Source organism: Haematobia irritans, chromosome 2 (genome assembly GCF_050003625.1).
Source record: "Haematobia irritans isolate KBUSLIRL chromosome 2, ASM5000362v1, whole genome shotgun sequence".
Lineage (NCBI taxonomy): Eukaryota > Metazoa > Arthropoda > Insecta > Diptera > Muscidae > Haematobia > Haematobia irritans.
Window position 1 is genome coordinate 118,502,466 of NC_134398.1, and position 13,940 is coordinate 118,516,405.

The window sequence follows — 13,940 nt, forward strand, 5'->3', positions numbered from 1 at the left end:
TAATAAGTACTTATTACGGTGAAATAATCCGCTATTAACAAACACGCCCATTCAGTTCGACGGTTGAATGACTATGTTCTATAATCTATACTTCTTAATTAACAAATCTAATTACATAGCAAATAAAAGATAGTATTTTCTCTAAAAATCTATTTTTTTTATTTTGTATAATATAAATATCACAGTTTTATAAAGCTCTTAAAAATATTGAGTTTCCAGTGAATCCTGGAGGAAGACGATTGATTCAGATTTTTAAAATTTCATTTCAATTTGATGGCCCAACAAAAATTGAATTCGTCAATCTATCTAACAGGTTATTTGATTGACAGATGAGGTCCAGAAAAATGTTCCTTCCGTGGTGCGAATATAGTGAACAGGTACTGTTGTAACGGTAGTGACATCTTCGTCATCGCCAAACGATTGTTGAGAGGAATGAAGTTCATTGACATAATTTTCCAATGATTCCATTGATAAACAGTCCACCTCCAGACTGATATTGCTTTTGTTCTCTAATGATTCCATTGAATCAACTTTTTTATGTTGCGACTTGTTTTGTTTAAAGAGTTGTTTAACCATCTTCCTAAGGCTATAGGAGTTTTTCTTATTGCTGGCGGTGATTTCCATTTTATTGAATTGATTTTGGGAGATTTCTACACACATTTTTAATGCGATGGTGATCTTTGAGTTTGAGTTCCTCACTTAACGAATACTCGGTTGAGAATGATACATTTCCTTTGCTTACTTTGTCCTTTTATACTCTCAGCCTTGCAACATCCTTGAAGATGTCTTTGCAGGTATATTGGAACATACCAGTTTCATAGACAATACACTGTGCATTACAATTGTCCGTCCTTCCTCACGTTCTCCAAAGCGTGGGAACGATCAGTGAAAATGGTCAGGGATAGGTATATTTTAGTGAAAATAAATCCTAAAGGATCTTCTGTCAATAGAATCTAAATTTTGGAATAAGGTTATTGTTGTTGCAATTGGATGGAAAAAGGTTTGTAGGCATGGGAATTTAGTTTTAATCAGGAAACATGAGTCAAATTCCATAACAAAAGTATTAGGGAATGAGTAGAAATTTTTCTCACGCTAATGGTGCTTGGTGTTTGTTACAAATAGGCCAGGAAGCGCACGTTCCGTTTATGAATTTAGTACAACAATGAATTTACTTCGTAACGAAACGTGGCGCATTCTAAGGCGTACGCTTAACTTATGGCAATGAACGGCGGGTTGGTGCCAGCTCCTTGTATATTGAGGTGACGCTAACAGATAAGTGTATATTTAGTTAGAAGTTCATCTGAGAGCTACCGCATGGCAATAGTTAGCATAACCGTTTCCCGTGTCGTTGTTGGTGTTCCTGTACAAAAGAAGATAATTTTTGTCTTCAATCACGAAATTAAGAAAAAAATTAATTGACCTAATTAAAAGGTTACTTGATATAATTAAGTTTGTGATTGATTTTTATTTTAATTCAAAAATTTTTTAAATCATATTAAATTTTAAATTGAACCTGTTTTTAAAAATCAATTAGAATTGTAATGGGAAAATTTTTGAAATATTTTTAAGTCACCCATTTTTCTAAGAAAATAACAATACTTAGTTAATATAAAATAAATCGACGTTGATTTTGAAATAAAGCATCTTTTACTTACGTCAATAATAACAATTTTTGTTTTGTGATAAAAGTTATAACTTTTTAAAGAAATTGAAAAAAAAAAATTTAGTTAATTAAAAAAAAATAGATTAATTATTGAAAATTTTAACTAAACTGTATTCCTTCTTCAACAATTCTTAAGTTCCTAAGTCATACACATTCAACGCAGAGTTTTGTTTTTTTTTCCGACGAACGAACATTTAAACAAAATTTTGTTTATTTTGAAGCTAAAAAGTTTTGTTAAAAACAAATAAAAAAGATTAGATACAATCCTTGCATTTCAAGTCATAAATTCAGGTTTATTTGTTCATAGATAAAATACGTTATAGCGAAGGAGAGTTCCGTTTGTCTTAACTTTCGTTCCGGAGGAAAGGATTTTTTTGTGGATACCTACATATGTTGTTTTTTCAAAAAAAATCTTACTTGGGAACGCCTAAAGTCGTTTGTATTTGTTTGTAAACCCACCAATTATTACATGAGCTGTAACGGTGTAAAGCAGAAAAAGTTTCGAATCAAGAACCACTTTTGTGAGATGGTTTAAATTTGCAACTTAAGCCATCAGTTAATAAGTTAAACAGACGTACACAGATTTTACTGTTGAATCCAACCGAAAGAGTAAAATCCGGAAATGGGTAAAAAGAAATAACAATTCATGAACGTCTAAAGTACCAAAGTCAACAGGGAATTTCCATTTTCAGAACATTTTATATAAAATTGAACCTGAAAGATTTTTACATCATAGCTACAAAGTTTACTCTCTCTCTCTCTCTCTCTCGGCAAACTGTGTTGTGAATATTATGTTCATGTCAAAAAAATAATTTTGATTTCCGTGGTAACTTTTCTCAAATAATTAATTTCGAAACTCAAACGGTATCCCATAAATCATGTAAAAGTTCAGAATATTTAGTAATAATATAAATACTTTCATAGATATTTTTGCATTTTTAATTAGAAGTTTTGGTGAATAAGTACCCACCATTAGTCCATTATGGCTGCTTGTTCACACAAAAAAAAAATTTTCTGATTCAATCACAAAATAAATTGATCGAATTAATTTTTTAATTGAAATGGTTACAGAAATGATAGTATCAGTTAAAAAATTAATTGATCCAATTACAAAATGAATTGATACTATTAATTTTTGTGATTGATTTTTGTTTTAATTAAAAAAAAATGTTGAATAAATTAAATTTTTAATTGAATATTTTAAAACTCAATTAAGACTTTAATTGGAAAAACTTTCGTGAATTGTTTTTGTGTTTTTGAATAGCAATGGAAACATATCGATATTTTAAATTTTTATTGTAGTATTAAAAATTGGAAAGTAAGTTTTTCTTATTTAAAAGAAGTGTAGCATTTGTTAATTGCATGAAATAGGGCGAGTAATTTCATTAACAATACATTGTCACAAGTCAAGCGTATATCGTGGAATGTGTCAAATTCTTGTACAAAGAAGTAGCAGCAATCGATTAAACCTAAAATGGTTCATCCAAAGTGGTGAATACCAAAAGAACCGAAACCTATCCGAGTATACAAAACCACATCTATGACGTGAGAAAAAATTCCGATTCAAAATGTTTATTTTCTGTTTTATAATTTACCATTCCCTTGCACGTGCACGTTTCTTCCTCAGACAACAACGTTGATAGATTAAAGATCCTGGAGGATTTAATGCTTCACAAAAAGTATGTTACTTCTATCAATCGTTCCCACGCTTTGAAAACCATTTGAAAGGACGGACACACTGTCTATTGTCTAGGATGCTGGTATTTTTAAAACTACCTGCTTACACAAAGTGTCAGAATGTTGGAATGCTGACAGTATACTCGTACAAGATTAAAGTACTCAGTAAAGAACAAAAACAAAATGGATCTTACAACCAATTCAACAAAATGGATATCACCATCAGTAATATTGGAAAAATGGTTAAACGACTGTTGAAATTACAAAGGGCGCCTAGTAAAGAAACTTGATTCAATCGAATCATTGGAGAATGAAAGCAATGTCAGTCTGGAGGTCAACCACCTCATAATGGAGTCCTATGAAAATGACATCAATGAACATCTATTTGCTAAGCAATCTTTCTATGAAGAGGACTTCAGCAATGCTACTTCAGTGCCAGTTCACTACATTTGCACAACAGAGGGAACCTACTTATGGACTACTTCCGCCAATGAGATATCCTGTTTGCAAGATAGTTGGGTTCAAGCTTAATTTGTTATATATTTCAATATTTATATATTTCAATCTCGAGTTAGAAATGCCCGATTATCAGCGTTGCCACAACAAATTTTTATTTTGGACCAAAATGTTTCCAAAATTGGTCTGAAATTCGTACCAGCCCAGTTTCCAAATTTAATTAATATAATTTAAAAGTTATTTTTTCCAAAATTTTACTTCGATAGAAAATTTTGTCAAAATTTTATTTCTATAAAAAATTTTGACATAATTTGATTTCTATAGAAACCTTTGTCCAAATTTTATTTCTATAGAAAATTTTGTCAAAAGTTTATTTCTTTAGAAAATGTAGACACAATTTTATTTCTTTTTTAAATTTTTACATAAGTTTGTATCTATAAAAAATTTTTTTTAAAGCTTCTTCCTGTACAAAATGTTTGCAAAATTTTACTTCTCCATTAACCATTCTTCGAAAATTCTTCATTAAAACAACGAAATTTTCATTCATTTTGTAAGGAGAAAGTCCATAACTTTGTAAAATGTAAATACAATTAATGTTATATTTTTGTTGCTAAACATTGTAAAAGTTAATACTGTTAAATATTTAAATTATTACAATTTATAGATAATATTTCGCTGAAGATGATCACCGATGGTGTATCGAAATATCCGAGAACAGCAATATTTCAATAAAAAAGTACTGAAAAACAACAACACCACATTTTTCATTAGTCCACGACCTCAAGCCAAACGAATAATCTCAAAACATTTTCGTAAATTTTATGAAGAACATTTTAACTTTTCTTCGTAAAAAGTTCGTACGAAACTTTCTTCAAATTTCATGACTTTTGCGAAGAAGTTTTTACGAATTTATGAATATTTTACGAAACATTCTGCTTTAAAATTTCTTTATTAAAAGAACAAAACATTTTCTTTGAAATAACGAAGAAGTTTCATTGAAGTTTTAAAATTTCTCACTTGGGTGATAGGATGTTATGAATAAGAAAGAGGCAACCAAACTGAAAATTATTCATAAACTTAAGATGTAAATTAGTGATGACATTTATTAAACTTTTTACTACAACCAAACGCTAACAAAATATCACAAATTTTTGCTGGAAGTCCTTCGTTTATGCCAAAAAGAACGTTTTTTCCAGTAAAAACTTGCAGGAAGTAGCACCACAGACCAATTAAAATAGAGACATACCTCGACAATTCACCATGGTTTTGTTTATTTGCAGTGCGCAGTCATTCCACTCAATTGCGCAGTCAAGTGACTTAATTTCTTTTTTTTGAAAAAGAGAATTACCGTACAAATCACTCAAATTGCATTACAAAAAAGGTGTGGATGTATAGAATTTTATATGCTTTTACAATATTTGGTATTTCATCAAGAAAACAAAGGAAAGAAAACAAATTAAAGCCAAATTAAAAAATCACTCAATTGCAGACGTACCCTCTACGGTGTGCAGACAAACTACAGCGCTGTGAATTCACTTGAGATGTCTATACCTTCAATGTGCGATATATTGCACAATGACACACAGAAAAACATATTTCCAATTAAAACGTTGAATGAAGTAGAAATTTTTTTTCCATTAGTAAATTAATTTATAATTAACTTTTTTATCATTAAGTCAATGATTGAAAATATGTAAATTTTTATATTACAAAATTAATTGATACAACTAACATTTTAATTAAACTCGGAAGACTAAGTCAGTTAAAAACATGATGAGATTTTTTAAAATTTTTAATTAAAAATGTATTTCAATTTCAGACAACAGACAACAAAATCATGCCCGGTTCCAAAGATTTTGTCTTTCAACTAATGATTTTGGTATTGATTCCGAGTCAGATTTGAATTTATTACTTTTTTGTAGCTTTTTCTGAGCTATCAACGTCCTTAAAAACGTGCTAACGACAACTCCAATTTCCAAATTCAGACTCGACTCCAAGTATAAAAGTAAAAAAACGTCTTTAAATTAAAGTATTTAAAAACATCTTCTGTCTTTGTGGGCAAGATACAAAACGCACACAAATTTAAAGGAGATTTCATTAATTTTTCAGAATTGACCTTAAAAACTTTTTTCTTTCATGTAAAGATACCCATTTTTATGTCAAATCACTTAACTATAATGACAAAACCACTTCACTGGCAAATTTGTCGACGTTTCGAGCAATGAAAAACTTTATATAAGAGAAATGCTATCCTAAGCAAAATTCGCGTTCGTATTTTAAGGGCATGAAATCTTTGGCCTCATGACAATATTTTTGCAGTGTACAAAACAATTCACACCTACCAAGCACTAGTGATTCTTCTCGGTTTAAAAATAATAACTTACCTGAGTAGACCAAAAGTGATTCCTTTTATTAATACTAGTAATTAAAATCATATCTTAAGGTCCCGATTCCAATCCTGCTGAGGCCCTCTATTTCAAAAAATACACTAGTTTACACTGAAAATGTATACTTGATGAGAGTCGATTTTTCTTATGTATTTTGATCTGCTGAATAAGAAACAAAATGTTTAAAACATGTTTTATGGAACAGGTTTTGAGATATCCCGTTATTTTTAGTTTTTTTGAAACATTCTGCGTTAAATTCTTCATAAAAAGTACGAAACACTTTCTTTAAAATAAGTTTTATTGAAGTTGTAAAATTTCCGTTCGCGACATAAAATTGTGTTTGATAATGTGCTTGAGTATATTCCTTTATTCTATTTTTTATGCATGTCTATGCTACTTCTCATTTGGGTGATAGCTGCTTTAAATAAAAGTGAAGAAATAAAACTAAAAATTATTCAAAAACTTATGATGTAAAGTAATGATGACATTTTTCAAACTTGTTACTACAAACAAATGCACCTTTGACTATAAATAATAAAAAGTACGAAAGTTTTTCATAAAAAGTACTAAACTGTCTCATAAAAAGAACGAAATTGTTTCATAAAAAGTACGAAAATTGGAAGAACTTTTTTTTAGTAAAAAGTACGAAATATTTCGTACTTTTAATGAAAAGTTTATTTGGTTGTAAAACAATGACAAACTTCGTACTTTTAATGAAATTTTTCGTTCTTTTTACGAAGAGAATTCTTTCGGTGTACGGGCAAAAGCTAAATTTGAGACATTGCCAAGTCGAAAACTTGAAAAAACGACTCCAATTTTCCCGCTTTTAATACATATGTTTCCCATATTTGTTTTACTAACATAGTGTCCCAGGACATTAGCCGACATAACTTTGAAAACTATAGATTTTGTTGAAGTATAGAAAATTTTGTCCAGATCGGAACGTATATGGGACCATAAACCTTTATATAAAGTACTTTGTAGATTTGATATATCATCGAAAATGTGGAGGTACAAAGTGGGGCAGGGTATAATATAGTCGGCCCTGCCCGACTTTGGGCTTTCCTTACTTGTTTAATAGTTTCAATTATAAATTTAATTAATGTACTCAAAAAAGTGAACTCTCTATTTCACTAAAGCCAATTTAACTTTATTTTAGTTCATGGAATTATTATGTTTGGATAAAGTTTCTAATAATTGTTTTGTTAGTTAAATTGACTAAAAAACGAGAAAAAATTATACACAAGTTAAGCATAAAGATTTAGTAAATTCGTATTTCTCACAATTCATTATTTTTATACCCTTCAACACTACTGTGGTACAGGGTATAATAAGTTTGTGCATTTGTATGTAACGCCAAGAAATAGTGGTCATAGACCCATCTTTTAGTATACCGATCGGCTTAGAATTAAATTCTGAGTCGATTTAGCGATGTCCGTCTGTCTGTCCGTCTGTCTGTATATGTAATTTTGTGTTCAAAGTACAGCTCGCAATTTAAGTCCGATCGTACTCAAATTTGGCACAGGGCCGTTTCTTGGGACAGAGACAATCGCTATTGGTTTTGGAAAAAATCGGTTCAGATTTAGATATAGCTGCCATATATATTTATCCCCGATGTGGTCATAGTTATCATGTGGTTTATCAACCGATTTTCTTGAAATACCGTACATCCAAATATTTTATGAATCTCGAAAATCTTGCAAAATATCAGCCAAATCGGTTCAGATTTAGATATAGCTCCCATATATATAGCTCCCATATATATCTTTCATCCGATTTGAACTTATATGGCCACAAAAGCCAGAGTTTTGGCGTGATTTGCTTAAAATTTTGCACATGGGGTACGTTTAATAGTATCGTTAAGTGTGTCAAATTTTGTTAAAATCGGTTCAGATTTAGATATAGCTCACATATATATCTTTCGCCCGATTTGGACTTATATGCTCTCAAAAGCCAGAGTTGTACCCTGACTTACTTCAAATTTTGCACAAGCGGTACTTTTAACGATACTATTGTATGTGCCAAATATGGTCAAAATCGATTCAGATTTAGTTATAGCTCCCATATATATCTTTCGTCCGATTTGAATTTATATGGCCTCAAAATCCAGGGTTTTGCCGTGATTTGCTTCAAATTTCGCACAAGGAGTACGTTTGGTAGAATCGGTAATTGTGCCAAATTTGGTTGAAATCGGTTCAGATTTAGATATGCTCCCATATATATCTTCCGTCCGATTTGCACTCATATGACCAGGGGGCCAAAGTTATACTGCCATTTACGTAAAATTTCGCATAGATAGTAGAATTATTATTCTAACTATACATGTCAAATTTAGTCAAAATCGGTTCAGATTATATATAGCTCTCATATATACGTACACCAGATTTGGGGAAATATGGTAGACTGTTACACATTTTAGACCCATTTTCAATGGAAATGTCCTCCAATTAACTGGATAGCGTTAGCCGATTTAAATTTTAATTCTAGAGATTTTGTAAAAGTAAAAAAATTGTCTCCTTTATGTTATATAGCTTCCAGCAAATGTAAAGTAGTTGAGATGGTAACACAAATTTTGGCCTACATAGGGTATAATATAGTCGCCCCCGCCCGACTTTAGACTTTACTTACTTGTTTTTAAATTCGTAACTTTTACTACAAATGCGTCCATCATGAACTACGTATGTCACTAAAGACATTCTTGCAATTTTGAACTCCAATGTTTTCCTTCAAACTACAAAATTTTCTTTAACAAGAGAAAAAAATTAATTATGTCTAATAATTTTTCTTGAATTTATTGAAAAATATTTACTTATTTTTGTGATATCAGCATGATGCCAGCGTTTGTAATACTATTTAGTTAAAATTTTCTAATAGTATTCAAAATTTTCTAAAATTAACCACAAGTTTTCTTCCTGGAAGGTTCACTGTTTTTTCAGTGTATTGATAGTGAAACTCAATAAATTATACCCTGCGCCACACTCTGGAACAAGGTATTATAAGTTAGTGCATATGTTTACAACACCCAGAATGAGTCGCGATAGACACATCGTGACTATGGCAATAGTGCTCAGGGTCGGTCTAGCCATGTCTCTCTGTCCGTCCGTCTGTGAACACATTTTTGTGATCAAAGTCTAGGTCGTAATTTTAGTCCAATCGACTTCAAATTCGTCCCAAATATGTGTGTTTCGATCAGAACATAACCTTATTGATTTTGGAGAAATCAGTTCAGATTTACATATAGCTTCCATATATATCCCCCGATATGCACTTATATAGCCCCAGAAGCCAGAGTTGTAACCTGATTTACTTCCAATATTGCACCAGTAGTACAATTGATAGTGCCGTAAATTGTGCTGCTGTTTAGCTCGGAATCAATGCCAAAATCATTAGTTTTAAGACAAAATCTTTGGAACCGGGCATGCATTTTTTTCAGTGCAGTAAGGAACTTAATGGCAAGGGAAGAATTTTGGTTTCACCCTAAAGAAATATCTATACAATTTGTTTTAATTAAAAAATTTATTATTTTTATTTTGTTTATTTTATTTATATTTGAAAAGTAAACATGTTTTTGTGCATATTTCTGTTGTTTCCTATTGAAATTTTTGCCATTATGACCCCTAGTAGCATTATGATTAAAGCGTGTATTAGGGAAGAGGTTCCTGTTATAGTTGTTATTGTCATTATTGTTGTAATTCTAACTGCAGTTATTTCTGTATCCTCTTCGAATATTGTTGTTATTATTATTCTCAGGGTTGCCATTGCTGCTGTTTCTAGTATCCCATCTAGCTCTATTCACAGCAGAATTATGATATATCATGTTCCTCTCTTTTTGCCTAGAAACACACTTTTCAGCCAAATCAAGTGTCAGCTGAGGATCTTGCAAACCTTTCAAAAACGCATTAAACGCTATGGCTTTGTTGATTGCAACTATCACATTCCTACTTTGTTCGCCTTGCTCTGATATCTGTATTTCATTTAGATCAGAAATCAGATTTTCGAAACCAGAGAGGTTGTTGTTCCGTTTTAATTCGAGATTTGCAGTGAAGCTAAGCAAATCCTCTCTTTTATCAGCAAAAGGTGGAGTTAACTTTGAAAGGGCGGCTAACTCGGAGGTATCCATAGCTGTAGTCTGATTTTGGGAGATTCGTTTCTTACTTTGTTGTCGTAATAAGTCCAAAGATTCAGCTTTGAGTTTTTTAAATGATTCGAAGTACTTTTACTCACTATCACAACTGCCGGAAGCTAATATTTCCTCTAGGTTAGGTTAGGTTAGGTGGCAGCCCGATGTATCAGGCTCACTTAGACTATTCAGTCCATTGTGATACCACAATGGTGAACTTCTCTCTTATCACTAAGTGCTGCCCGATTCCATGTTAAGCTCAATGACAAGGGACCTCCTTTTTATAGCCGAGTCCGAACGGCGTTCCATATTGCAGTGAAACCACTTAGAGAAGCTTTGAAACCCTCAAAAATGTCACCAGCATTACTGAGGTGGGATAATCCACCGCTGAAAAACTTTTTGGTGTTCGGTCGAAGCAGGAATCGAACCCACGACCTTGTTTATGCAAGGCGGGCATGCTAACCATTGCACCACGGTGGCTCCCAATATTTCCTCTAAGTCTTCTTTGTTAATTATCAACCTCCTTTAACTTCACATCTATAGTCTCTTGTGAATAGGGACGACTCGGTGATTTCTTTGCATTCGCTGCCAGAGTCTCTAGAAAAAAGTGTACTTAATTTTGTTAGTTAATTTATTGACTGCCAAACCTGGATCCAGATGGATGTTGCAGGATTGAAATACTCAGGATCACTATGGGTTGTCAAAAGAATGTTGATTACAGGTACGCTGTCTTTCAAAAATAAAAAGATTGCCTGCCCGATTGTTCCGGCGTAAGAACGCCAATGCCAAATGAAAAGATGGTGTTTGATTGAAGTAAGGTTAACAGTTGAGCTTACATTATTTTTCGGTAACTCAAGATTATTGATCCACTTGAGTTTTGACACAGAAAGAATGCAATGTGTGTGGGCAACATTGTGTACTTAATGGGCGGTACAGTCGGTATGTTTGGTGAATGGCATACTACAATAGTGTGATTGGTGTGACCATGTAACAATTCTGTTCGCCCTGTGTATATGGTGGTAATAAAAATAACAACTTTAAAATTTAATTTTATTCGTGTTACAAGAACATGGGCACAAACCTACACGCAGAGAATAAACATGATTGCCACAATCATATTCGAAGAGTAAAATAATATGACAGGAGCTATTTTTGCGGCGACCATGGAACATTTTCACCTGCAACCATGTTGGCTCAGTGAACATGGTTCTAAGAAAAATAAAATTGTCCTCATTTAAAATGTTATTATGTTGATAAAAATAAATTTGTTTGATTCAAAAGACAATGGTCACGATCTAAAATGTTATGGTATTCGTCAAAAATGGGTTTCTTCCAGTTAAAAAAACATGGTCACAACCTAATATGTTTTGATCTTTATGAAAAAATTTTTCGTCGTCGAAAAAAGGACGTCACTTGAGAAAAGAAAATACAAAATTAACTTTATATATTTATTTATAAATTAAATCATTGTTTATTTGTATTTATAATGTCGTGCAAGCAAAAATCATATATTTTTAAACACTGTATTTTGGTTCAATTTCAACAATAAGTAATCATTCCATATTTACTTCGTGCAAATGAACCAACACAGACATCATGTAACTGCAAATAAAAATAAATGATACCATATATCAGAATGCAGAACAAAAGACAGGTAATTTTTTTCAATTTTTGTGTTCACATAAAACCACGTGCCACTTCTAAATAAATAAATTAACACAAAACACAGTAATTCCGTATTCTCCGTCCATTCCAAGAAACATTCAACAAACGACTGACGCGCAAAATGAAAACCGTGTGTACCTGCTCAATGTTTTTATAAAATTATTTTCGCTGCAAAAAATTAAATGGTCACGAAAACAATGTACATGGTCTTTATAGCCATGTAAAGGTTCTAGACATGTCTATACCTAAGCTATAAAAATACTTTTTTTTTCCCTGTAAAAAAGTAAAAAATTGAATGGGCAGGTACGTGATTTTCCCGACCATGTAATGGTCTCAAATTCTATCCTTTAAATAATAGAAAATATTTGCGGCTTTCGAGAACCATTTAAATTCTTATTGCCAACATATATTTTTCTCCGCTCGAAAATTATTTTTACAAAGACAAAATACACACACATTTTCGATACCATTACAAATCCGTTAAATGTGTTGGGTGTTATATATAAAGATTAGTTTCCATATAAATATATTTAAATCTGATCCGATCTGGACAAAATTTGTTAGACTTCTGTAGACTTAAAATTTAAATCGGATAATGCCCTGTGGTGGAGCAAAATCTTAGTAAACAAGTATATACGGCACTAAGTTCGGCCGGGCCGAATCTTAAATACCCACCACCATGAAGCAAATATTAGGGTTTCCTTTGAAATTTCAGGAGGGCTTGAGGACACTTCCCGAAGATAAATTTAAAGATTTCACCTATGAGAACTATATCAGATTCTGGATTTATAAGAACCATTTTTGTTTGAGTTTTAGAGGAATCATTAACATCTCTTGTAAGTGTACAAGATAATTATAAAATAACGTCTTGATTTGAAATCTTAAATCTGTAGAAGTAAAATCTGGAAATTTTACATTGAGTTTCAAGCAATTTTCACGATCAGTGCGCCTTCTACACCCTCAAGAAGTGAAGTCGGTCTATATGGAGGCATTACCAAATGTACCGATAAAAACTTAATCCGATACACGTTTTTGTGAGCCTAAAATACCAGAATATTTACAATTTCAGGCATATCAGATAAAAACTATGGTTTCTAGAAACCCAAGGAGTTAAATCGGGAGATCGTTCTTATGGGGGCTATACTAAAATATGGATCGATACTCACCATTTTCGGCACACCTCTTTGTGACCCGCAAATACCTCTAGATTTCCAATTTCAGGCAAATAGGATAACAACTTCGGATTCTAGAAGCCCAAGAAGTAAAATTGGGAAATCGGTCTATATGGGGGCTACACCAAAATATGGACCGATACTCACCATTTTCGGCACACCTCTTTATGGTCCTAAAATACCTGTAGATTTCCAATTTCAGACAAATTGGATAAAAACTACGGTTTCTATAAGCCCAAGACCCCAAATCGGGAGATCGGTCTATATGGGGGCTATACCAAAATATGGACCGATACTCACAATTTTTGGCACACGTATTTGTGGTCCTACAATACCTCTAGATTTCCAATTTCAGGTAAATTGAATAAAAACTGCGGTTTCTATATGCCCAAGAAATAAAATCGGGAGATCGGTCTATATGGGGGCTATACCAAAATATGGACCGATACTCACAATTTTTGGCACACATATTTGTGGTCCTACAATACCTCTAGATTTCCAATTTCAGATAAATTGAATAAAAACTGCGGTTTCTATAAGCCCAAGAAGTAAAATCGGGAGATCGGTCTATATGGGGGCTATACCAAAATATGGACCGATACTCACAATTTTTGGCACATGTATTTGTGGTCCTACAATACCTCTAGATTTCCAATTTCAGGTAAATTGAATAAAAACTGCGGTTTCTATAAGCCCAAGAAGTAAAATCGGGAGATCGGTCTATATGGGGGCTATGCCAAAACGTGGACCGATACTCACCATTTTTGGCACACCTCTTTATGGTCATAAAATACCTCCAG

General features: G+C 32.3%; 1 protein-coding gene across 1 annotated transcript; it reads right to left on the reverse strand.

Annotated features, from left to right (window-relative positions):
• Positions 1-306: 306 nt before the first annotated feature.
• LOC142225022 (enhancer of split m4 protein-like) lies at positions 307-660 on the reverse strand. The gene has a single exon (XM_075294798.1). The coding sequence runs from the start codon at positions 658-660 to the stop codon at positions 307-309; it is 354 nt and encodes a 117-aa protein (XP_075150913.1).
• Positions 661-13,940: the final 13,280 nt, after the last annotated feature.

Bases quoted from the DNA above. Each gene is read 5' to 3' on its own strand.
- LOC142225022 (XM_075294798.1), bottom strand. From the start codon at position 660: ATGTGTGTAGAAATCTCCCAAAATCAATTCAATAAAATGGAAATCACC.